The 27,053-nt window shown below is 43.3% G+C and overlaps 1 protein-coding gene across 1 annotated transcript; it reads right to left on the bottom strand.

The window, feature by feature from the left end:
- Positions 1 to 31: 31 nt before the first annotated feature.
- Positions 32 to 25,905, bottom strand: nrd1a (nardilysin a (N-arginine dibasic convertase)). The gene is made up of 31 exons (XM_084568395.1): positions 25,142 to 25,905; positions 24,493 to 24,730; positions 23,103 to 23,184; positions 21,956 to 22,109; positions 20,506 to 20,579; positions 20,240 to 20,335; positions 19,923 to 20,045; positions 18,506 to 18,563; positions 16,139 to 16,212; positions 15,824 to 15,893; positions 15,456 to 15,533; positions 14,209 to 14,329; positions 10,876 to 10,934; positions 10,589 to 10,643; positions 10,373 to 10,477; positions 9,836 to 9,959; positions 9,447 to 9,533; positions 6,998 to 7,117; positions 6,818 to 6,869; positions 6,344 to 6,494; positions 6,138 to 6,265; positions 5,823 to 5,985; positions 5,632 to 5,663; positions 5,270 to 5,408; positions 5,116 to 5,163; positions 4,989 to 5,041; positions 4,148 to 4,231; positions 3,832 to 3,922; positions 3,555 to 3,671; positions 1,527 to 1,616; positions 32 to 1,390 (listed from the first exon to the last, which is right to left on the bottom strand). The coding sequence occupies exons 1-31, from the start codon at positions 25,348 to 25,350 to the stop codon at positions 1,163 to 1,165; spliced, it is 3,303 nt and encodes a 1,100-aa protein (XP_084424521.1). The 5' UTR covers positions 25,351 to 25,905; the 3' UTR covers positions 32 to 1,162.
- Between the last annotated feature and the right edge of the window lie 1,148 nt (positions 25,906 to 27,053).

The raw sequence follows: 27,053 nt of genomic DNA, 5'->3' as shown, positions 1-27,053 counted from the left end.
TACAGTATGAGATGTCCCTGTGGGTGTATTAGTCAATTGCGTTAACACGCTCTGCTGGGCCGGGCTCCAGATTAGTTTTTAATTACATTCAATAGTGCAAGGTGTCACCAACCACAAGCCCAATATCCCCTGCAACAACCTTCTCTTCAGGGATAAGCCAGAGAGGCTGTGAGTAGTGTATCATTTTCACATAATTTAAAGCTGTATAAATTACCACAAACATACTGAGTCACCAGTACGCAAACAATTCTGACTTTTAAATGACCTCTCTGTTTGTCATACGGCGGATATAAGCTACGCTCGGTTTGTCTGCGCTGTTTGTGTTGGTTAATGTGACCGTATGCCAAGAAAATTGCAGGTCTGTCAGCACAGTTAGCGTTTACACGGAAGAAAATATGCAAAATGTCAGAACAGTGTAAATAACTTCCACATTTAGAATGGGCTGGTAGAGAAAATGCAGTAAAAAGAAATCGAAATAACTCGAATTTTCAATTTATATCGGTGTACCTTTACTGTGGAGATACGTCATTGATTCGATCGCTCGTCACTCATTGATTTATTCATTTGCAAAGTTTCACACCATAGCATGATCCAGGTTGCCCCAAAAAAAGTGGCAGCACACACCAGCGCTTGAAATCCAACACACTATCGCTCAAATTCACACAACTGGCGGTAAAAGGGTTTCACAGCTAATTTGTTTCTTTAAATGGCATTAAAATGAATCCGGGCTCCAGCGCAAACAGCGGAAAAGACCCGGGGTTCAGTCTTGTCATATCAGCAGAGCTCAGAGAACGAAACAAATGAGAGTTTGATTCGCAGATTTTTTTCCGTCAATATGTGGTGGAGAAAAAGATAGAGCGCTACCACTCTCCCGGGGTCTGAGGATATAAAATAATTGAGTGTGAGAAAGCGGAAGAGATTATCAGTTAGCTAAAGGAAAACTCTATCATCACGCCCGGGCTTTTTGCTTATGCACACAGTGTGGGTAAAACCTACAGCTGGGCCTCAGAGAAAGAGTCCAGGTCCAGAGAGGAGCCAAAGCTGTTTTCAACCTTCCTTCACATATTAAGTGCCTGCATCTCTAATGAGGCACAGTCCCTGAACGTGGCTCGGTAAGAGGCAAAGCTCAGCCATCTGTCTGTCTCACAGTCTGAGCGCAAGTTTATTCGAGTATCTTGTGGTAGGGGAAGAGGGGCAGGCCTTGGATGAAAGCAGGAATATCCATGATGGCGACGGCGTCCGCCATCTTGGGTGAGGCGGGAAGGAAAGTGAGTTTAGACACTTCACCGTAGGTAGAACCACTTAAATCCTCCTCTTTGCCTTCTTCTCCTCCTTCTTGTTTTTTACCAGCACCCTCCTCATCATTCTCTTCAGCACCAAATCCCACCACCTTGAGGAGACAGGGAGGAATTTTGTGTCTTTATATACATTGACTAAAAAGTACAGACAAGAAGTGAAGGAAAAAGCAAAACGCCCTCAATCTTTCTCCGCTAAACAAGATCCCCAACATTAAAGACATTGCTTACGTGCACGCTGAGTTTGCGGCTGTTTTGTTCGCGATGTTCCCGGAACCAGGAGACGAGCTCAGCTCTGGTCATCTGCTTCAGAGCCTCAATCTAAACACACAGGGATACAAATGAACGGGTGGCATCCACTGGAAATGTGACATAATGAGGTTTAATATACAACAAAACTCACAATGTTGTAAAAGGTCGAAAAAGACAAAACAAGGATGAACAACGTGTGGAAATCACATTTCTGGACAATAATTTTCGGGATTTTTTTTTTATATCGAACTTCTGTAAACTCATAAAGTGTATTAGTTTATAGAAGCAATTTAAAGTGGTTTGAAACCAAGGAAACATGTGCAATTAAGTTATAGGTATCTGAATAATATTGCACCTTCAAACGACTGCGTCATTTCTAGGCTTTACACAACAGAAGGAACAAATGAAAACTAAAAATTCCTTATTGCGATATTTAAGGTCTGGTCTTTTAATATTAAGACTGGACAGACTGTGGACAGATTAGCGGCGCAGCAGCTGAAACCACATGCCACACAGCCTCGTGTCATTACTACTTCAGAAGAGACTGGTCTGATCGGAGGGAAGTTCCTGAGTGAGAGGGGTGACGTAAATCCATTCGTCAGGGAAATATTAGCACCTAATAACCATGAAAACACTTTATACGGTGGAATCTTTCTGTGCGTGTTTGTCCCACACTGTGTGCCCCTCTCCACGTTGTGGGGTAAACATCAGGTTACGTGATGAGTTTCCAGGATGAACAGAAAACACGGAGGAAGCAAAACTTTGAGTGGTTTGAAAAGATGAACGAAGACGGAAGAGGTGTGGAGAGTGGGTTGTTGAAAATGTGGATCCATCTGGTTCTTCTTTCGTTACTGAATTAATTTATTGTCAAAAACACACCGATCAGGCATAACATTATGACCACTGACAGATTAAATAAATAACATTGACCATCTTGTGACAATTCAATGTTCTGCTGGGCAACGTTTGGACCTGGCATTCATGTGTATGTTACTTAGACATGTACCACCCACCTAGACCAGACCAGGCACCCCCACCCCATAGCAATGACATCCCCAGCAGGATGCAGCCTGACACCGGCACACACACAAAAACGGTTTAGGAACAACTCAACAAAAACATGAAGAACAACATAAGGTGCTGACGTGGCCTTCGAATTCACTAGATCTCAAACTGATCAAGTATCTGTGGAATGATCCACAGAGGTCCCTCCCCTCAACTCACAGGACCCCAAGGACCCCCACCAACAACATCCTGTTGCCAGACACCACAGGACACCCTCAGAAGGCCCATGTCCATTCTCTGATGAGTCACAATTGTTTTGGAGGCACAAGGGAGACCTACACAAAATCAGGAAGGTGGTCATAATGTTACGCCTGATCAGTGTATGTTTTAGGTCAATGCTTAAAACTATTTGACTCTCAAATCAGAATGACTTCAGTTGGGTTGGTGAAATATCGTCTAACCAGTGAGAGGATCCCATTAAACACATAAAAACGTCTTCTATATAATTATCAAACTGCGCTCTCAGACAGTGACGAGCCTCCGCACCCAGAGTTCAGTTCCTCCATCAGACTCACGCTGTAGACCACCGAGATTTACGAGCAGTCGTTACAAGTAATTAAACATACTGTTTAACAATCTGACTGCACTGGGAATTAATTATCGTTACAAATACTAATTAATTCCCAGAGCAATCAGACAATAATCAGTCATGTTAAGGCATTTTAAAGTAAAGATTCATCTCCTGTAAGGACTGAGTTTGATTTATGTGCCGCGTGTATTTACTCTTTTATCGACTCACAAATTGTATTGCGCTTTGTGTCACCGTTTCTTACGCGTTTGTCTGTCTGGCTGTTAACGTTGCAGCCAAATTGTCCATATGGCACCTTAATGAAGACTGAACCGAAGCAATAATAAACGATAAAGACACACAATGTTCAATAAGTGTAGATGACCAAGTTGGGGAAGATTCATTATAATGGCTGTCGGTGGTGTTGTCCTCACCTCCCTGTTGAGCCGGTCAAACACATACTGCTGCGTAACCACCTCGGCCCAGTTCCTGTCCACCTCCTCGCCGAGGTGCGTGTCCTCACACTCCTTCAGCTTCACCAAAGCAGTGACCTGTATAAAACACATACAGTGGGGTTAAAACACGCAGCAGAAATCTTACCCGATTATTAATGTGCTACGTAAACTTGCACAAAACTTTTTATATATGTATTATTTCTTGCAAGTTCTTCACAACAACAGGAAACACACGAAGCAACTCAAACACACACACCTGAGTTTTAAAGGCCTCCTCAGTCAGGGCGCCGAGCTTCTCCCCGAATGAAGCCAAGAACTCCTCAATCTTTAACTCCACCAGCTCGGTACTGAGAGAGATGAGAGGTAAGAGATATATTATGGGCTACGGGGCGTGTTTGATCCCCTTCGTCGTTTATCAGTTCCACTCGCTTCTCTTTCCGGGGCCGCGCAGATAAATTGTGGGTTTGGGTGAACAGTGAGACAGATTATGCCTTGGTTTTGGGGAAGCGGGGAAAGATAAATCGCGCCTTGCCTCGGGCGAATTAAAGGTTACGATTGTGTTGCAGACTCACTTGAACTTGGTGGCCTGTGTTTCCACGGTGATGGAGAAGCCCAGAACGCCTGAGGTGTTTCGGCAGGTGGGGTAGACGTGGTATCTGCAGAGGGAGACGAGGAAGAAGAAGAAGGCGGCCAGGATAAGCGCCTCAAATAAAATCTGCATTACGTTCGCTTTGCATAATAAAGCCTGTCGGGAAAGTGTATGATTTTAATTTTGATGTAAAAAGCCTGGTTTCAGTGTGACTAGAATAGCTGTGCACGGGTTTTAACGTTACTAGGTTGCACGTTTCAGACAAGATCAGCACAGGTTTTTTCTTTAGGAATGAAAAAAATAAGAAAAAAGAAAAAAAATAAGACAAGTAGTAAATGATAAGTAGTTTACCTTGCATAACTTTGATTTAAAAACAACAACGAGGCGGTGTGGTGTGCCTGAGTAACTTTACCCTATTATATTTGTCTAAATCCTGTTAATTATAATGATAATTACCATGTTTTACTTATTTTCTAAAAGAACAAACAATAAAAAACAAATCAATAGTAAGTGCATGCTAATTAATATTGTATTTTCTAGCCAGGAGCATGTACAAAAAGATCAGTTTTATGTAGGGGTGGCACTTTAACACGTTAATTGCAATTAATTAATTAAAAAAAATATATCATTATTATTATTTGATTCACTAAAATCCATTTAAATTAAAAAAATTTGCTTTTGGGGGCAAATACTGTTATGCGATTAATCAAGATTAATTAATCACAAAACCTCTAATTAATTAGATTAACCTTTTTAATCGAGTCCCACCCCTAATTTTATGTTTGCAAGTGTTCAAATGTAAAGTTACAGGGAACATGACTCACCCCAGAGTCTCTTTGGTCCTGAGGAAGTCAAAGCAGGGTTCCTCCATGTGCATCTGAGAAACAGCAAGATGTTAAAGGATGGAGGGATGAGCACGTGGACCGATAGGACCGATATTTAAACACTCACCACCAACAGCTCCATCAGCGTGTGCTCCTTTAAAGCTTTAGGACCCGACTACACAAAAGTAAAGAATATTTTTTTAATATATATAATCGATGCATTACAACCGGTGACATAAATAAAAATAATATATACTGAAGACGTGTATGTGTGTGTTTACCTGATAGTAAACAGTGACCTCAGAGTTGGCATCTCCTTTATTCAGTGATTTGACTTTACAGATGCGGTGCTGCAGAGGAAGCTCCACCACTCTGAACATTACCGGCACCTCTGCTGGCAGCTTGGAGAACTGCAGCTTACTGATGGAGGAGAAACAAAGGAGGGAAGGACGACGAGGAAGAATGAAAGCAAGACAGTGAATTAGAGAAGGAGGAAAGAAAGGAAGACGTGTGAAAGGAGGGAACAACTTGAACAACTGGAGCTGATTTGAAATATTGTTTATGGTGGCAAACAAATCTATTTGATTGCATAGTATTGGTGTTCTCATTAGAAGGAGCATTCACAGTGTAATAGCTGACTTACTCTGTGACGTACTGCAGGAACTGCACCGAGTCCTGTGGAGGAAATACAATAATGGGTAATGAACAGATAAGAGACGAGAGAGACAAAGAGAGCGATCGGCGCATCGGTGCCGACGTGAGCATTAACCGATTCATTCTAATCAGCCAATATTATTGTCAATCCATCGACTTGTCTGACTGCTGTCCACTCACCGCACTGCTGAAGTTCCCCTGCACCAGTCCCTCGGCGTACAGCTCGGCCCTGAAGCTCCGGCTGAACTCCATCAGCTCCTCGAGGGTGAGACCGGCTGTCAGGGCCTGGTACTTCTCCACCATGGACCAGCGAGAGTGCTCCAAGATCAGCAAACGCACATCCCTAAGAAGAAGAGAGAGGGAGGAGGGTTGGAGCGAGGGACAAGATAAAGGGGACAGAAAGAGCAGGAGGTTTGTCCATTAAGGGTGGTCACACGTTTCACCACTAGAAGGCAACATAGACTCAGAAGTGGCCGACGCAGTGAAATCACGTACTTGCCGAGTTTCTCAGGTTTGATGAGGATGTTGAAGTAGGTTTTTTTGAGCTGCTCTGCAAACATGGTGAAGACGTCCGGGGAGGTTGAGAAGTCAGCCAGGTGGTCGACGATCAGGTGGAACAGCAACTGCAGAGAGGAACGCGGCTGTCAGTTTATCGCCGCGTGGGGGTGCACGTAAAGTAAATGTGTGGTTTTCTTCCTTACAGGCAGTTTGTGGTTGAACCCTTTGACCTTGATGACCAGGCCGTGCTCACCGGCCACCAGTTTATACTCCAGCTGGGCCACTTCAGCTTCATAGGCGGGCTCTGCCAGGTTGTGGCCCAAGATGTTGACCAGCAGGTCGAACAAGACGATGCTGGAGGGCAAGAGGAAGTAGAAAGGGGAAAACTAATTTAAAAATAAGGAAATTAAGTGAAAGAGGGAGAGCTAGTAGAAAAGGAGGTGCAGGGAACAAGACTGCAAAAAAGAAAAATTAAATTAAATAAGAGTAAGAGCAGGAATTGAGGCAGATAAGAGAAAAGATAAAAGCAAGTGAGGTAACAAGGAGGGTTGAAGCAATGAAAAGGGCAAAGTGATATAATTGGACGTGGGTAAAGACTGGATTAAAAAGAGTGAGGGCTAGCAGAGAAGTATTAACAAATGCTACTTTCACAAGGTCCCACCTGGGCCTGAACTTACTTCTTAGCAGATTGTTGGATTACTGGAGAGATTATGTGGAATCTGATGTAGGCTGCAAAAGGAGAGAGGACAAAGTGGTTGTCAACGTCTCCCTGATGATATTAAATGTCTTTACGGGACACGTCCCGCATGCTAAACAATCCAAGCATTCACGCACGCACACATACACACACACTGTACCTTTTGGGATTTTGAATTTGTTGTCCTTCTTGTACCACAGGCAGCCCCTGTCGCTGTCGGCTATCCGGGCTGGCAGCTCGGTGTCCGGGCAGTCAGAGGGCTTCAGGGTGAAGTCAGTGGCTGAACAAAAACAACTCATGAATGATTCCACTTTGTACAATTTTCGTAAATAATGCTGAGTTTTAATAATTCAAAATATCCAGTTTGGGGATAAACATGCAAAATCTTTATCAGTTCAGAGTGAGATACATAGATACATAGTGCCTGCCAATAAATGATTCAGGAACCCTAGGGCTAATAAGTGAACTCTTAGCAAAGCTGGCCATGTGGGTTTCCAGAGCTTATAATAGATCAGACCCTAAAGTTTGGAAGGAACCGGACCAGAAGTTTTCCAAGTCCAAGTAAAAGTCTTGACCTTTAATTAATACAGTACGCTCCATCAATGGAATCAGCAAAAATGACTGAACTTTTGGAACAACTTTTGTTTATGGTAAACAGCGTTTTAGCCGCTGGTATATTAAAGGGTGGATTCTGTGACGTTACGCATCAAGCTTAATCATCAGCTTCTCGAATCTTACATGCCACATCTTGGAGGAGTACTACAGTACATGCAAAAATAAAATAAAATAAGACCTTAAGTGACGTCCTTTGAGACTGAGCCAGTTAGAGCTTAAAGGGGAATTACCGTTTTTTTACAACCTGGACCTTATTTCTGGCATAAAATATGATTGTTTACTCACCCATATAACTTTGGTGTCATTTGGAGTCGTTTGGAAGATATTTAGATCCAGTGGAGCGCCGCGTATATCCATATAGTGGGAGTGACTGGGGCACCGAAACGCAGCCTCTAAATAACGCATTATCTGCCGCGAAACTCGTTCATTTCACCAATATTTTGTTATAATACGCTAGTGCTATTCCCCGTTGAGTCCGGAGTTACCCGTTATGTATTCGCGGATGTGCAGCGGTTTGTTGTTCTTTGGCCAGCTGTTCCTCTCTCTGCCTCCGCATCCACCTTTCAAAGAGCTTCTCATCCGTATACTCTGGCTCAAAACGGTAAGGACATCCATCATAAACAAAGTCGTCGTCCACAACCTCACAATCGGAAAAATATTCAGCCATGTTGCAAAAAACTAGCAGTAGCAAATTACAGGTAAACAAGCCGACCGTCACGGGTGCGAGATGACATCATCCAGGTCAGCGGTTAGTAGGTCAATCTACAGACCCCGGATGATGATAACAGGCAACTCCGGACTCAATGGGGAATAGCACTAGCGTATCATAACAAAATATTGGTGAAAAGAACGAGTTTCGCGGAAGATAATGTGTTATTTAGAGGCTGCGTTTCGGTGCCCCAGTCACTCCCACTATATGGATATACGCGGCCCTCCGCTGGATCTAAATATCTTCTGAACGACTCCAAATGACACCAAAGTTATATGGGTGAGTAAACAGTGGCATTTTATGCCAGAAATAAGGTCCAGGTTGTAAAAAACTGTAATTCCCCTTTAAGGCTACACGCCACATATGGCCACATTAGCATAACACACCTGAATCTCCGAACAAGCTGTTGGGGACTCAGTGGGATTGTGGGTAATTTAGGCACCAGATTTTGACATGAAAGTGGAATATATGAGTTTTGATAGTGTTCTTTAAACTCCACTGAGAGTCCAATAGTACAGTTGATACCATATATTACAGGAACACAGTGCTGAGTACTAACACTAGTATCATTTAAATGTAATTATTTATCTAATTTAGCATTTTAATCATTAACAGAGACTGTTTCAAGTCTTGCCAAATGTCAGTCAAACAATGTTTAATGTGTGACTGATGAAGCATCAAATCAGTTTGGTTATAAAATGGTACCAGTCCATTCAAACATCTATTGGGTTAGCTTTTCCTTTCTTTTTTGGCGTCTTTTGCTAAATAAATGATATGCTAATCAAACCCAATAAAATAAAGTTAAAGTACACTTTTTTTAAACCCAAGTTTTCCCTCCACTGGACTTAAATTATGGGATAACCAGAGAATAATTGCCGAAAAACAGCATGGAAGCGTTACTGCCACGGCGGGGGTCAAAAAACATACTGTATGCATTCTTAATGGGTTTAATATCACTCAGCCTCCCACAGAGAAATAAATTCGGTCCCGACTCACGAATTAGCGCTTGAGTTAACGCTTCTGTTAGATCGGTGACTAACAAGGCAATGTTATAGATGACAAAATACACTGAGCAAATGCACCGCTCCTTCAAGTCTGTTCAATACATCTGATTACTCTACTCACTGCACGGATGAATTAAGAAGTAACAGCTGCTGGACCAAGTCTTGTTATTTTCTTCTTGGACACTTTTCGGATAGTTGCAGCAGCTTGTGGACTACAACAGCTCCACTTTTTTTTCTTTTTTTTTTTTGCCTGTAGTGCAAAATGAAGTTTATTCACCCACCGATGAACTTGTTCTCTGCAGGAAGGTGGAGCTCACTGTTCAGCTCCAGGCTCCCTGTCCACCGCTCCATCCACTCCTGCTCGATGTCTGTGTGAAGGTTAAATATCTATTAGCACATGCACACACACACAAGACACACTTGCTGTTTTTATTGTGAACCGAGCGCCTTTTGCACCGACAAAACTAAAAGCATCGGATTTATACATTTGCTGTTCCAACACTATTGTTTGCCGTCTAAACAACAGAGATAAATGCTGGCATTTCTACTGCTGCCTCTGCATTATATCAAACTGAATATCACCACACGAGGGAGAAAAAAAAAAAAAAAGACAGCGTCCCATATTGTAGGAAAGAAATGTTACACTGACAGTAAACAAATACACACACACCCTCCACGCTGTATTGTGTGCCAAACCACTTCTCCCTGAGGGGACACCGGCCCTCATGTTCTGGTGACAACAGCATCAAGTTGGCTTTCTCGGGGGTGAGCAGGGACAGAGCCGCACTGATCACCTGCGCATAAACACGGAAAGAAAAAGACACGGACAAAACAAGTCAAGTTTGCAGCAAAGAAACAGAGAGAGAGAGAGAAGGTGTTTTCTTTTTCTTTTTCCCCCCTCCTCTCAGTTTCTAAATGGCTTGTTTACGCGAGAACAATTTCAGCTGTCAATCACAATAAGAGGCAGAAAAACTCAACAGAAGTTATTGTCATCACAGAAAATATGCAAAGCCATAATTAGACTGTAGCACCGATGCTTGAATAACATCCACCAGAAGATGAGAGGATTACAAAATTATTAACATATCAAACAAAAAAATAAAAAAATCTATATTTTTTTACACTTTTTAGCGACCCGTTTCATTAACACCTTCTCTCGGAAATAAGCTGTTTTCCCCGAAAATGTGTCACTCCCAGAACTACTTACTTCTGGATTGTACTCGAACATCAGCTGATCTCCTGTCAGGAAGTCTTCTTTGGGGAACAGCTGCATGTTTTCGCAAATGTCCTCTACGTATTCTATCGGGTCGATCTGACAGAGAGGAAAGACAATCAAACAAACCGTCTCCGTGTTTGTCACATTTGGCCAAAACGCAACCCGACGCAGCGGCTCACGGGTGTTTTTTTTTATTTTTATTCTTACCTGCTCCTGATAGTGAAACTCATTGGCTTCGATCCTCTGAATCTCTTCGTATATTCTGAATGCATCAATGCACAGAGAGGATTACATAAGCCAGACAAAAGAAATCACAAACAAAGAAAAACTACAAACAGTTCAGCTAGTCAATATCCTAGATAATTTGATATTCTCTATTTTCTACTCCACAAAAAACAGACTAAACATATAAGTTGAGTTTTATTTAGTCTCTTTGGAGCTAAATCTAAAGCCTTATAGTGTTGGTTTTTGAGATTATGCGTTAGTGTCAGTGCCTTTGCTGTGGTCCGAGTGTCTGCAACATCTTCAGGTACTGGAACACAAGTTGAGTCACCTGAAAAAAAACACAGAGAGGCAAATTAGACATTAAACTTTAGCATTAATAAATGAAAATCACATTTTTTGACAGATTTTTCTGCACAATTTAGCAATATATAAGAACTACACTGATGACTGTGACAATTTGGTTCTAATCCTAGGAATCGTTTGAAAAGGTGTTATCGTTTAATTCAATTTAATACTAAACAGACAGTAACATGCGTCTCAATTCCCCTTTTAGAGATTCAAACATGAAACTGGCCCGCCCGTCTTGGTGAATAAAGAGTAACTGACTGTGGATAAAAGGATCCTCGGCTGTGATCCGTTTGAAAGAGGAGAATACAGAGCCGAGCAATTTCAAACAAGAAGTCTATTTCCTGTCTCTCGAAAGGTTGACTTTAAGGTGCGTTTTCTCTCCAGGTTATTCGGCTGTGAACCTCTGGCATTTTAAAAAGGGGTGGCTTTGACATTTTGGGGGAATGCGTTTTCCTCCCCGCAGAGAGTTAGATGAGAGACCGATACCACTCAGGTGTCAGTCGCACCGGGTACGAATCTGCTGCCAGCGGCCGATTAGCTTAGTTAGCACAAAGGCGGGAAAGCGCTTCAGTCTCACTAATTAACACATTATTGCAGCGTCTTGTTTACAGCTGGGAAATGTACCAGAATATATCCTGGCCAAAACCAGTTGCCAGGCAACTGGTGAAGAACACAGAAAGGTTACTGGACTCAGCCTTGTGTCAAAGTCTGCTCCTGCTTCATATAGCGTCTGGATGAAAATAGCTCGGACTTGACCTTGGACCTTTGGTCATGTTAATTAGTGACCACTTGAGATGAAGTTAGATGGATTTTCTCAACTTCAGACAGAACCCAGTCGGTGTCCTGCTTTATGCTAAGCTAAGTTAGCCATAATTTGTGCACGTTCCCCGTTAAGATATTGTACCGTCTGTCCAAAGCTGGCGCTTAGTGCAAAACCTGCACCTGCAAAGAAGCATTTTATTCTGTGAGGTCTTCTAAGTTCACGTTTGGTTGACTTGCTGTCTGTCCAACAGGAAGAAAAGTGCAGGTTGATGCATGTGACTGATAATCCAGTGGCACGCTGTAATTTTGGTGTCAAGATCGAAGGTGTTTACTTCACGTCCATCATGCGCCTCCTGTTCCCTCCACTCAAGCCAATTTATTGAAACGGCACATTTATGGAAAAAAAAAACAAATGTTAGACTCAAATAATCAACACTTAACTGAAACCACTATGATTAACTTTGATGGCCCTTAAAGGTGGGGGAAGCAAGCAAACGCGCACACACACCTCCTTTTAGTGCTCCTTCAGAGGCTCGTCAATCCAAATTCATGGACGTCAATTGTCAAGGCAACAACACAGACAAGGACCAAGCGGCAAGAGGAAAATTAAGCCAACGTGGACGTGCCAAAAGCTGCAGTTCCCCAAATGGCTACTCGAGGCTGGCTTCAAAAGTGAGTGAATCATCATGGATTTACACTGTTAAAATGCTCAACTTTACTGCAGAAATACACTACATTTTACACTTTAGAAAACTGGTTTTCCTCTGATCCAAACGACTCCATGTTCCTCTCCTGAATGGGTGGAACAATGAAGAGCTCTCAAAGTAAACAACGTTCTCCAAGACGTTCCAGCGTTTACACAGCAGCTATCAATACAAGTTCGTTGAGGGAAACATTTTTCCATTAAGTACTTAAGCGTAGAGCGCGATTATTCAACAGGACTTTTCTTTTTGCACTTAACACAAGCGTTGTCGTGGCAACTGATAACACAGATTGCTTTCTTGGAATTAACTGCCATATTAGTGAAAACAAGACAAACGGGCCAGCTGGGTCCTGCTTCCAGTCTCTGTCATACATCTGTTATTAATTTTTTATCACTGGAGAGTATTATCAAGCATTTTCAGTGTGTGCCTCGTACAAACAAACAACAAACGATGAAAAATCTTTATGATCCGACAACAAATGATCAACTATCAACTGGTGATGAATCGCTGATTAGTTTATTTGCTTGCGTCTCAGTGTTTCTATTCATCCAGAATAATGATGAAGAAGCCTATGGCGTACGGAGGAAGAAGAAGAAGAAGAAGAAGAAGAAGAAGAAGAAGAAGAAGAAGTAGACGAGGAAGTAGGTGACGTAGAAGATGAAGAAGTAGATAAAGATGTAGGTGATGAAGATGCAGAAGAAAGGGAAGATGAAGGACAGAAATATGAAGAAGCAGCTGAAAAGTAGATGAAGAAGATGACAAAAAGACGAAGGTGATGAAGAAGAAGGAGAAGTAGAAGGAGAAGTAGTTCATGAAGAGGAAGATGAAGAAGAAGTAATTGATGATGAAGAAGATGAAAAAGTGGTAGATGAAGAAGGAGAAATAGAAGGATAAGTAGATGAAGAAGATGTAGATGATGAAGATGAAGAAGAACGGGAAGATGAAGGACAGAAATATAAAGAAGTAACTGAAAAGTAGATGAAGAAGACGACATGGAGAAAAGAAATGATGAAGAAGATGAAAAAGAAGAAGAAGCTCATACAAACCAAGATGAAGAACACGAAGAACATGAAGAAGATTAAGAAGATGATAAACCAGAAGGTGAAGAAGATGAAGAAGAAGTAGCAGCTGATGAAGAAGATGAAAAAGAGGAAGATGATGAACAGGAAGCTGGAGAAGAAAGCGAAGATGAAGGACAGAAATGTGAAGAAGTAGCTGAGAAGTAGATAAAGAAGACGGCATTGAGAAAAGAAATTATGAAGAAGATGATAAAGCAGCTCATACAAAGGAAGATGAAGAACAGGAAGAACATGAAGAACATTAAGAAGATGCTGAAGAAGAAGTAGTTGATGAAGAAGATGAAAAAGAGGAAGATGATGGAGAGGAAGATGAAGAAGAAGTAGTTGATGATGAAGAAGATGCTGAAGAAGACAGAAGTAGATGAAGATGTAGACGTTGAAAAAGTGGTAGATGATGAAGATGATGAAGAGGAAGAAGTAGATGATGGAGTAGGTGACGGAGAAGATGAGGAAGTAGATAAAGAAGAAGATGTAGGTGATGAAGATGCGGCAGAAAGGGAAGATGATGAAGAGGAATAAGATGAAAAAGCGGTAGATGAAGAAGAGGAAGTAGATGAAGATGAAGAAGATGGAAAAGCAGTAGATGATGGAGAAAATGAAGAAGAGGAAGAGGAACAGGAAGAAGAAGATGAAGAACATATGTATATGATAATAAAGAAGAAGAAGAGGAAAATAAAAAGATGCTAATGAAGGAGGAGGAGCTGGTTACCTGGTAGAAGTTCTGGAAACCCTCGTCAGTGAGTGTGATGGAGATGGAGAAGATGGAGTAGGTGGTGTTCTGGTCAAAGCCAGTTTCACTGTTTCCTCCGAACAGAGCCAGGGCCCAGCACCTACACACAGACACACACTAGTTAATCAACACTGATAACAACACACAGATTCACAAAGATTCACTCACTCACCATGAAGTGGAAACACATTAAGATCTGTGCAGGATTAATTTCATCTTAACTGCTTTCTGCGTTTCTGTTTGCGAATAAAAATCCTTAAATTAAGATATTACACTCGTCCTTCCTTGTTGGCAGCTTTTTTTTTTATTATTCATTTAATGTAACAACTTGAAACTTAGCAGAGTCTGGTAACACTTCAAAGCTAAAACGTCTGCGTTTATTAGTCCAAAGACATATTCTGGTCGCGCGAAGACGTACTTAAAAGAGTCTGAGCCGCATTAGAAATGATCAGAGCAACGGAACGCGGCACGCGAGGGCTGAGAGTTTTCGCGCCGCGCCGAAAAGAACTGAAACCAGTAGCAGAAAATTACACATGACAGTGAGCAAAAAAAGTTTAAATTGGCTTCAGTGGAGCACATTTTTATGGATCTGACAGCGTGGGGGGGGAAAAAAAAATCTGCAAACACACTGGTGTGATCATTTGAGGCACTGAATCGGGGCTGGGCGTCCTAAAGGGCGTGCGTGACAGACAGGGAGACCATTCCTCAATTTCACAGAGAGGGACAACAACTGCACTATTTCCAAAACCAGCCTCTTGGCCCTTTGTGTCCGTGTTGTCTGAACTCAATATAAAATAACCACTCTACTGCCTCTGCAGTTTGTTTCGTCTGGGAATTGTGACCGAGTACACTCAAACTTCCCTTCTGCCATTTATCAACATTTGAAAGCAGCACACAGTAAGTAGCAATATTCTAACAGAAGTGGTTGCTGATGGTAACGGGACTACTGGATGAGCTCTCGGTATTGTGAGACTACACAAGGTTTGGAAAATCACTTTGCCACTTAGCGGCGAGAGGCCGATGTGCTCTTGTACAGCCGCGCGCAGGGACGAGAACGTATGAATCACGCTGTCAAGTGGGATGGCAAAGTGTATAGTTTGAAGATTGGCCTCAAACACTCAGGGCTGGCTCGGAGCTAGAAAAATCACATGTATACCCGGCAAATTGAAGAGCTTTTAATTGGGTTTTGGAGTGCCCTCAAATCAGAAAAACAAACAGACACTCACTTCTTCCTAAGCACCGAGAGGATGCTTCCGGTGCCTTCGTGGCCAATCAGCCAAGAGATGTAGTGGAGAGGCTTCACTCTGAAAAGAGAGAGGGGGGGGAGGAAAGAGGAAGATGAAAAGGAGAAACAAAACACGCTGACGAAATCCATCTACAATCAGGGCATGGTCTCCTTTGGCTGGTCTGCTTCCATGTTTACATGAAGAGGGTTCACTCGGCAGGATATAGACAGCCGTGGAGGAAAAAAAAAAAACAGACACAAACACATTTGATGCAATTTCTCCCGAGTGAGGAGAAAGCATGGTCTCTTATGAATTGTCTAAACTTTTATTTATGTGCCTGTGCTGTACTGTACATCTGTGTATCTCACCTGTAGTGTTTCTCTTGAGGGGGAAGAGCCCAGGTGATATTCAAGGCGTGAACCTTCCTCACGGGAACAACTGCAAAAACGCACACCGGGATTGAAAGACCTGTCGCTGCAACATCTCACCCGGTTTGTTCACACAGTTCAAACAAAAAAACACATTTTCCACCTCTGATTGTTCTACATGATTGCTTTTCGGAGGGCCTATAGACATGGGGGTATCCAGTAATTGACAAGAAAATAAGCAAATATTGATCCCTCAGACACAGGTTGGGCGGTAATTGCCGTATACCAGATGTGTGCAGTAAGGTGGATCAGTACCTCTGTAGAGCTTGCTGAAGGCGGGCGTGTCGAAGGGATCCGGCATATCAGAGAAATCCGGTTGCGGCAGACCGCTGCAGACACAGACACGTAATTATGAGAGTAAAAATCATGTCACTGAAATTTAAACTAATCGGAATAATTTTGCTGAGAAAACTGGATTAAGAAGAATTTGTGGAAAAGGTGTGAAGATGTAGTCTAAACATGGCTGTCTTCAGTTGCTTATACACCGCCTGGCCAAAAACAATACTTCATTGGACCACCTTTAGCTTTGTTTACAGCACTCATTCTCTGTGGCATTGTTTCAATAAGCTTCTGCAATGTCACCAGATTTATTTCCATCCAGTGTTGCATTAACTTTTCACCAAGATCTTGTATTGATGATGGGAGAGTCTGACCACTGCACAAAGCCTTCTCCAGCACATCCCAAAGATTCTCAATGGGGTTAAGGTCTGGACTCTGTGGTGGCCAATCCATCTCATGCTCCCTGAACCACTCTTTCACAATCTGAGCCCCATGAATCCTGGCATTGTCATCTTGGAATATGCCCGTGAACATCAGGGAGAAAAAAAATCCATTGATGGAATAACCTGGTCATTCAGTATATTCAGGTAGTCAGCTGACCTCATTCTTTGGACAACATAATGTTGCTGAACCTAGACCTGAGCAACTGCAGCAACCCCAGATCATAGCACTGCCCCCACAGGCTTGTACAGTAGACACTAGGCATGATGGGTGCATCACCTCATCTGCCTCTCTTCTTATCCTGATGCCCCCATCACTCTGGAACAGGGTAAATCTGGACTCATCAGACCACATGACCTTCTTCCATTGCTCCAGAGTCCAATCTTTATTCTCCCTAGCAAACTGAAGCCTTTTTTCCCGGTTAGCTTCACTGATTAGTGGTTTTCTTAAGGCTACACAGCTGTTCAGTCCCAATCCCTTGAGTTCCCTTCACATTGTACGTGTGGAAATGCTCTTACTTTCACTAAAAACATAGCCCTGAGTTCTACTGTTGTATCTCTTCCATTTGATTTCACCAAACGTTTAAGTGATCGCAGATCACGATGAGTCGGGATTTTTATCCAACCGCATTTCTTCCTCAGAGACGATGGTTCCCCACTATCCTTCCAGTTTTTAATAATGTGTTGGACAGTTCTTAACCCAGTTTTAGTAGTTTCTTCAATCTCCTTAGATGTTTTCTCTGCTTGATGCATGCCAATGATTTGACCCTTCTCAAACAGACTAACATATTTTCCACAACCACGGGATGTGTCTTTCTACATCGTTGTTTAAGAAATGAAAAGCTACTCATTGCATCAGTTGGGGTTAAATAACTTGTTGCCAGCTGAAAGATAATCACCCATGCAGTAATTATCCAACAGGAGGCTCCTACCTATTTGCTTAGTTAAATCCAGACGGCTACTTTTTTTTTTTCCAGGCAGTGTATTTTACAGAAGAAGCACATTTTATTCCTGCTTCTTTGTTTTCATTTGTTCCTTCTTGCAGTGATTCTCACTACGATGTGTCTCTATACCGTCGATCTCCGCACATACAGGATATACCAGATCAATCCATTATAGTACCCGTGAAGCCTTGAGCTGCACCACCATGGCCTGGACAAAGTGGTCAAGTGGAGTGATAACACTGTTCACGAGATTAACACGAAGAAAACAGAAAGGATCGTATCCGGCTCACCGTCTCACTCTCATTAGCATATAAATAGTTATGCTATTACAACACGCACGGCCCAAGTGTTTGTCCACTACTTAGAATTCAAAACGCTTCCACCGAATAAAAATCTGCTCAAGGTTTGTAAGTCAACTGATTTGCTGGCCAACAAGATTGTCTCTGATCCCAATCATTTCCCAGGCAATAATTACAAATCTAATAAACAGCGTTCCGCGATTTAATGGGTTTAGACTGAAGCACTATTTTGCATTGTGCGCATTGTCCCACATCAAAGATACACTGAGGGGGATTATCATCAGTATAACAGGCATCATTTATTCTAAGCTACATTACAATTAATTAGCTTGATCTAGAAGAGTTGGAATCAGCTTTGACTGAAATGCCTTAAAAATGTTTTTTGTATTACAGTGACATGTATGCTGCCTGTAAAAACCACTGCAATGCCAGATAAGGGAGACAGAAGTGGAGCTCCGTAAGAAAACACAAATTCAGTTCTCCCTTTTTAAGGTGTATTATGTTGAGGAAAAAAAAAAAGAAGAAAAAACGAAAGAAGAGAGCCGAATAAGAGACGGAGGAAGGCTTGACATTTACATTTGAGCGAAGGATATTGAGACTCAATCTATAAAACAGCAGCGGCTCATCGGAGAGACTGAGAGCCTCTTCGCCGGTACTCACTTGTTAGGCACCTTGCTGAAGATCTCTCTCACCCACTCCTCCAGAGTGTCCAGCTTCTCTAAAGGACAGACAAGAGCGAAGGAGGATAAATTAGACTCTGAGTGCAGCTCAATAATTCTGGCCGGGAAGTCATAATTCGGGGGTTCAGTGGAGAATTCAAAGCAGTATGTAACTATAGTGATGGCCGCATGTTGCCCTTAAAGACAATGCATAAGGGTCTGGGTTTTTTAACTTAAATGTTAGTACAATATGTACCATTTTTTACAGTTTTTGACATTGCTAATGCAAACATACTATTATATTTGGCATTTATTCTGCAATAACCATGTTAAGTCCTATTTGGGTATTATGGTTTGAAGGGAGGGGCCTCTGTGGATCATCCCACAGATACTTGATCAGTTTGGGATCTAGTGAATTTGGAGGCCAGGTCAACACCTTGAGCTGTTCTTCATGTTTTTTTGAGTTGTTTGTGTTCCTGTGTCGTACTGCATCCTGCTGGGGATGGCTGCTGCCATCAAAGAGTGTCATTGCTATGGGGTGGGGGTGCCTGGTCTGGTCTACGTGGGTGCTACATGTCTAAGTAACATCCACACGAATGAATGCAAGGTCCAATGGTTTCCCAGCAGAACACTGGATTGCCACAAGATGGTCAATGTTATTTACTTCACTTCTCCTGTCAGTGGTATTAATGTTGTGGCTGATCAGTGTATGCCGTCAGTGGTTTCACCTCAACCCAATCGCTGATGGGTGTGGTCAGAAGAGCTCTTTTGTAACCGTAACTTGGTTACAGAGGTGTCAACCGTTGTATTTTATCATGAAAATAATACAATTTTATTTAAATGACCATTCTCCCTATTCTTTGGTGTTATAACGCTTTATAATTATTCCACATAAATGCTGGTTACATATATATACACATATTTAATGATCACTGTGACACCTTTGCATCATTTTACAGAGGATCATTTTCACCAAGTGACAGGAGCTGGAACAAAAAAAAAAAAACAAGAACCAGACTCAGCCAGTAACGCAGCTCTTTCCTGAAGATGATATTTCCCCCGCGCAAAATGTCAACACTTGTCCTCATTTTACTTGTTGGCTGCGGTTAATTAGCCGTGTGATATTTTCTGTGAAACCCTGAAAATGTGTTAGATATTCTGTATCTGACTTGCAATAGAGCAATTGGGAGTTGATTTGGGAGTGATTATCTACAGTTGGCTGAACACGGATGAAGTGGATCCTTGTTAGAGCTAATGATAGTTTTAATTTTTGATTAATCTACAGATTGCCTTTTTTTTTTTCCCTCAACGAATCAGTTAATTTGTGGCGTATGTAATTATTGAAATCAATTACATTTCTGTCAACCTCGTAATCAGTTCATACTTGATGTATAATAGATGGGATAAACATTCCTGACCTTTTGACTGCACAGCCAGAGTCATGTAGTGGGCTGAGTAGTGCTTCTTCCAGAAGGCACGCAGCCGCTTGTAGACATTGATCTTCTTCGTCTTTGGCTCCTGCTTCAGTGTCTGCGCGTTACCTTTGTTATCACAAGCGAACGATCAATATAGCACGATTATAAAACAACTTGCAGAAAACGGTTTACAAATGAAGGGACGTAAGCAAGAAGGTAACCTGGCGTCGCTTTCAGAATTCTTGTTTGTTTTTGCCGAACATGCCCCTAGGAGGCCCTGCGTGTATTATGTGTCCCAGCGGCTGTGTTTACCAACTCACCCCAGCAGAATTTGCCCATAGGGTGTCCAGGTTTGGCCAGACTCCCAAACAGCATCTCCTTCCTGTGGGAGTCAGATGGCTTAGCCAGCTGGTACTCTGACAGACACGAGGAGAGGCAAGAAAAAGGTAAGAAGGCAGAAAAAAGGATGTCGATCGATGGTGTTTATGAGAGCTGTGAGAGGAAGGCACGGTAGCCTCCAAAAACAACAGCTGAAATTTTGTTTCTGGAGGACGGAGGAGTGATGCGCGCAGGCACCGAGACCCACCGCTGTCAACGGCCTCCACCTCCCTATCGATGGCGTCTCGGATCATCAGGGGGCAGATGAAGAACTGAGCCCACCTGTGAGGATGACAGGACAGAAAGGCCATAATCAGAGGCAACATGTCAACCACGGCGATGGGGAAACAAAGGTCAGACAAAAGCAATCAGATGTGGACTGATACACATCACAGACATCAGCAGAACACATCATATCACGTGCTATACAAGGATCAGCCACAACATTACGACCACTGACAGGAGAAGTGATGATTCAATCTTCTGCTGGGAAACTTTTGGACCTGGCATTCATTGGTGTGGATGTTACTTAGACATGTATCATCCACCTAGACCAGACCAGGCACCCCCACGCCATAGCAATGACACTCCTTGATGGCAGCAGCCATCCCCAGCAGGATGCAGCCTGACACAGACACACACACTTTTCATTTAGGAACTCACGATGGCAAAAGGAGGAGATTTGGTTACAGATCTTCTTAGAAAGACATTTTCACGGCGGACTTGGAAGGAAAAGCCGGATACTGTGAGGAAAGGCTGCCCAATCCTGGAGCTAGCCAGCCTGACCCAGCCAGGGAAACTTTCAGGACAGCGACTATGAGCGCTACCTTTGGCTGGCAGGCTCTGAGGAGTACTCCAAATGGTTTCCTAAGTTCTGGTGAGTAAAATGAATTATATTTACATCTTTAATGTATATTTTTGCCGCTTTATTGAGTCGACATCGATGCTTCTGCTGGATTTGATGTATGTGGAGCTGGTGCGGGGCTGCAATGTCCTGTTTTATTGCGTATCCGTATGTTCCTGATGGTTTCTACAGCAGTGGCGTCATAACGATCTATTAAGAGGTGTTTTGACTTAGGTTGGAGGTCACTGAACGCCAAGGCGCAAAATGCGCGGCCCGCCACTGTCGAAGCCAGTGCCTAGCGACCATCAGTTGAATTGCACTTTAAGCTGCATCAACTTTGGCTACGTTTATCTTCTCTACATGTCTATAGCTATAGAACATGGCATTGGATTAGCCGTGCTATTGGTTTTTAAGCTAAAAAACGTGTTTAGCTAGAAAGTCATGAACTGTAAAACAGTAGCTGGCTAGTAATTTTGAATAATGCGACAAGTCTGAAAGGTAAAATTTTATAGCAGATATCGAACTCCCTTAATTTACAAAACAATATGCAAATAGCATTAGGCTAAATGATCAATTATCCTGTACATAAAACACAGAAAACTATAAATTAGCACCATGTTCCGCTCTCGAACTGCATTGCATGTTAAGTTATGTTACAGCTTGTGAGTGGCATCCTTGCAAAAGGCCGTTGCAACTGCTTCAACACACCTCAAGTGTTCTTTTGAACTTGGTTTTCTCCTTTTTTTTTATATATTTTTTTTGTTTCGTGCTTATCTGTAAACCATCTTCTGAAAACACCACGATGCTTCCTCACCTGTCAAGCGCCTCTTTGAAGCTTTTCCTCTGGACGTCAAACTGGAAGACGGTCCGCTCGCAGTCGGTTGAGGCGTTGTCGCTTCCGCCGTGCTTCTTGAGGAAAGCATCAAAGCCGTTTTCTGAGGGGTACTTCTCACTCCCCATGAACACCACTGAGTCACAATGGAAAAAATACAAAAAAAAAAAAAAATACACCAGAAGAAGCGATTAGAAGAGAAGAGACTGCAAATGAAATAAACAGCTGAAGCGGCTTGCACGATGATGAGCGTTGTATTTGGGGTTTTATCATTTACGCAGAAAACAAGACAAACGGAGACAGCGCGGCGTCATATTTCTCGCTCAGCAGTAGAAGAATTTGATAGCTTTGTCTCAGATTTAGTTGTACATGACCCTCTAAATAGCATTCGCTGACAGCTCTGATTGCGACTATGAGAATGAGCAAGCATTTCCTTTCAGGCAGATCGTTTAGGAAACAATGTCGAACCATTTACACAGACACAACAATTTCTCAGCTGATGGGAGCATCGACGGAGCGGACTGCAGTTCAGAAGATATGTGGCACTTTTGCGCGAGGCTATTTTCTTTTGATTGTAGGGCGTCTCGCACTCAGTGAATTCAGTCACTTTCCACTAAACAGGCAAAATCAACACCGGCCTCCAAGTCCCATTATTTCCACTTGTTCTCCAAAGTGTTGAATCATTTTGTCATATCTTTAAGAATGCTGACGCAAAATCTACTGCACAAAATTACAGATTTACAGTATTTAGAGATTAACCATCACCTGTTGTCTGAATGTGAACTGAATGGGTATTTGCAGGTGATGAGTTAGCGTCACACTGCGGACAAAGCAGGAGGAAAAGTGGGTCAAAAGGATTCCAAAGGCTCGTTGTTTGCCCTGTGGCCACAGCGGGTTGATCTAACCCTAGGAGAGGGATATTCTGGGAAACGTCACATATTGTTACCAGACACTGGACCAGACTAAACAGCCTAAGGCGACAGAATAAACAAATTAAGAAACAAACTACAAGTGGGATGCATTCAAAGTAGGGACTTGTGATAGGAAGCACTGGAAGATTATTAAACTGCTGAACTGAAGGGTGGAAAAAAAAAAAAAAAAGATGAATACTTTCTGGTTAATTACTCACTGTGTTCTAGAAAGTGAGCGAGGCCGGGGAGATCGCCGGGGTCACTGAAGCTGCCCACGCCGACACACAGCGCCGCAGCAGACTGCAACACAAGTTTGAGTTTTAAGGATGCGCACAAAGACATTCTGACCAAAAACGCATTCATTCCTTTAAAAGCATTATGTTAGAACATGGACAATATAGTTTGGAGCGATTTCTCATTTCATCTCCGGTTGTAAATACTTACTTTAGTATCAAATCCATGGAAACATTTACTCCTTTTTGAGTAAAATATGCAAAAAACTACAACAATGAAGCTACAAATAATGAACAATTTCTAAAAATCATACTCTGTAGGAACAAATGGACCAAGAAGTGTCAAGAAAATATGTTTTTAAAAGTTTGCGCGTCATTCGTGATGTACACCAATCAGGCAAAACAATATGAGTAAGTGAACATTTTGTCCTCATGGTTGATGTGTTGGAAGTAGGAAGAATGGGCAAGCATAGGGATGTGAGCGAGTTTGACAAGGGAAGAATTGTGGTGGCTGGATGACTGGGTCAGAGCATTTCTAAAACTGCAGCTGTTGTCGGGTGTTACCGGTCTACAGTGGTCAGTATCTGTCAAAAGTGGTCCGAGGAAGGAACAGTGGAGAACCAGCGACTTGGCCGATCAAACAGACGACTGCTGTAGCTCAGATTGTTAAAAAAGTCAATGATGGTTCTAACAGAAAGGTGTCAGCGCACACAGTTTATTGCATATGGGGCTGCACCTGTCGGACTGGCCATGCTGACCCCTGTCCACCACCAAAAGTGCCAACAATGGGCATGTGAGCATCAGAACTGGACCACGGAGCAATGGAAGAAGGTGGACAGGTCAAATGACTCATGTTTATACTTTTAGGATGTCTTGTTACCTGGTTAACTTATGGCACCAGGGTGCACTATGGGAAGAAGGCAAGTCGGTGGAGACAGTGCGATGCTTTGGGCAACGCTCTGGTGGGAACCGTTGGGTCCTGCCATCCATGACACGTGCCACCTACTGAAGCATGTAGACCCTTGGAAACTGTATTTTCTGATGGCTGTGGCCAGATCCCCAGATCTCAGTCCAATGGAGCATCAAAACAAACAAATCCGATCGATGGAGGCCCCACCTCGCAACTTTACAGGACTCACAGGATCTGCCGCTAACATCTTGGTGCCAGATACCACAGCACATCTTCATGGCTCTAGTGGGAGACCATGCCTCAACCTATCAGGGAGGTTTCAGCAGCAAAAGAGGGACCAACACAATATTAGGTCATAATGTTATGCCTGATTGGTGTATCTTAGGTCCTTTCTCTACCTGAGAGATATTTAAGTTTGCTAAAACATAAATGGGGATCCACATTAAAGCTACTTGAAGTACCTACCTGTTTCTCTGCATTTCCTTTCTTCTTCTTCCCCTCCTCGCCCTCTTCATCCTCGCTGCCCTCGTCGTCCTCCTCAGACTCTTCCTCCATTTCGTCTCCAGATTCATCGTCCTCCTCCTCCTCTTCTTCTTCTTCGCCTTCCTCTTCTCCCTCCTCCTCTTCCTCCTCCTCCGACGCCGCCGCTCCGCTGTAGTCCGAGATGAGAAGAGCTCGCAGGCCGTTGTCTAACACGATGTACCTAGAGTAAAGTCGAGTCAAAGGCGAAACAGTTTTACAGCTCCCGCTCCCCCTTTTTTTTATTTCTTATTCCGAGCAGTTCGTTAGAGGCTGCAGCTTGCACCCGTAGAGCCCTGTCTTGTTCAATGCTTTTTCACAGCAAGTTTTCTGTGTATGCCCCACAGAGGCCTGAGGCGGTGGTGTGTGTGTGTGTGTGCGTGCGCTTAAAGCATGAAATCACACCATAAAGTAATATTAACTGAAACAGCGGGAGGGGAGTTTCATTTTCAGATCTGGGTTAGTGGATCTGGGTCATTTTTCTGAGTCTGCACATTTACAAATGTATAAAATTACATCCACATTTCACTGAGATCACATTAACAACAGTGAGATGGGATGAATCAGGAGAAAGGAGACTTTTATGAGAGTTTACCTGTACTGTTTGGGGTCACTTGGTGACTTGACGATCTGGCCGTCTCCAGCGTTGCCCTCTCCTCCGTCCCCCCCTCCTCCCCCAGCGTCCCCAGCAGCCCGGCTCTCCTCCTTCCTGGGCGCCGCCGGCTCCGTGTCCTCTCCCGGCTGCTGGACCGAGCCCTTGGTGTCGGACGCCGCGGCGTTTCTCGACTTGTTCGTTTGCGGCATCCTCGTGAGAGACGATGAGACTTCCGCACTGCGGGCTGACAGCAAGGCGCGACCGTAAACAACGGGACAGCTCGCCGCCACCGGCAATTTACTCCTCAGCAGCACGGGGACGCACCGTGTCAGCCTGAACAGAGCTATGGCGGAGACCTTCTCTGACAGACAGACAGACAGTGGCGATATGAAAACCAAAGACTCTCCCCCTTTCTCTCTCCCTCTCTCTCTCTCTCCCCCTCTATCTATGGCCTATATGTTTGAACCTGAGCTGTCAATACACTCACACATACCAGCCAGCGCCCACAATACAGCTATTGACGACCTGTCTGGAGGTTTCGCCCTATTCAACTGGATGTCAGCTAAAATGCGACCCTGGCATGACCACCCCAACCGAAAACCTGCCCCTCTTACGTCTCTTTTATGTCTCTCTTCTGCACAAGTACAGCAACACACACCAAGAAGTCTTTAAAAGCAGCTAACACATAAAGATAAGTATCCTTTACGTACACGGAAATACATATATATATATATATATATATATATTACAGGCTAGCGGTTTAGTGCTAAACGCGGGTTAAGTTAAAGGTATAAATGAAGCGAAAACCCAAACCGAAGCTTTTACTTTACTTCATAAAGCCGGCGAAATAACAACGCATCCATACCTTCCTCCCTGCTGACAGTTGGGCCTCGGTAAATGCGAAAGGCGAGCGTCTTCCCAACAAGCAGCGCCCTGATTCGCTGGAACGATTCGCCCGCCGCACCATAGCGTCCTCCGATTGGCTCCGGCGGTGCGAGCGGGCGTGGCTTATCCTCTAACACGTGTCCGCCTAGTCTCGGTCAGGTTTCATTGTAACGAGCCGCGTCGGACGGACAAGTAGTAGTAGCCACCTGGATGCCGGCATCTGCTAGCCATCTGTCTGTGATTATGTCTGCTAGATTGAGAATGTCCAGCCGGCCACTTGTCAGAACTGGTAAATGTCACAATGGTCGTTGTCTTTTTTTTTTTTATGTATATCATTAGCACATAGAGTTGAATTTGATGTGAGTTGTTTTGTCAGCTAGCCGCATGCGCTCCATGGAAATTTGTGCACACCTACACATCTCGTAACGCTCCTGGACCAGGCTCCAGACAGGGATGATGGTTCAGGGGCCGCTAGGTGGCAGGCATAGGCCACCGGGGACGGGAAAAATTTGACTCCTGATTTTCCGGATTGATCTATGCCTTTTTAAGTCCGCCATTTAAAAGCCTGTCAGTTTGTATTATTTTTCATTGAATTTCAAATTCTTTCAAACAAATGCATGGATGCCTTAAACAGATCTGCAGGATATGTTTAATAGAAATACAAAGCAGCAGCAGCAGCACAGGAGAATTGTTTTTATTTAAATAGCAAGACCATTCATTTATTAAAAGTCAAGCAGTCAAATGGACAAAAACAAAGTCTTATCATAAATAAGCCACGCTGACATTTGTCCAATGCTCATCCTCGGCGTGCGCTCTGCAGCGTGTTGGCATTTCACCCCTCCGCTGTGCCAATATGTCCTCCCCCTCACTCACCAACTACTCTCTCTCTCTCTCTCTCTCTCCCTCCCTGCCTTCCCTGTCTGAAGCCAATCTGATTTGCCCCTGGGCTTCTGTCGGCAGAAAGAGGTGATAAACACCGCAACCATGACAACCGGCGAGCCAGACACACGCCTGAGTTCCTGTATCC

This window comes from Chelon labrosus (assembly GCF_963514085.1).
Source record: "Chelon labrosus genome assembly, chromosome: 20".
NCBI classification, from domain to species: domain Eukaryota; kingdom Metazoa; phylum Chordata; class Actinopteri; order Mugiliformes; family Mugilidae; genus Chelon; species Chelon labrosus.
This window is presented reverse-complemented; position numbering and strand designations above follow the sequence as displayed.

Bases quoted from the DNA above. Each gene is read 5' to 3' on its own strand.
- nrd1a (XM_084568395.1), bottom strand. From the start codon at position 25,350: ATGCCGCAAACGAACAAGTCGAGAAACGCCGCGGCGTCCGACACCAAG. The intron at 5,986-6,137 runs GTACGTGATTTC...TCTTCTTCTTAG, and splicing joins AAACCTGAGAAACTCGGCAA to GGATGTGCGTTTGCTGATCT. The intron at 5,409-5,631 runs GTAAGTCAGCTA...CTCCTCCATCAG, and splicing joins TTCCTGCAGTACGTCACAGA to TAAGCTGCAGTTCTCCAAGC.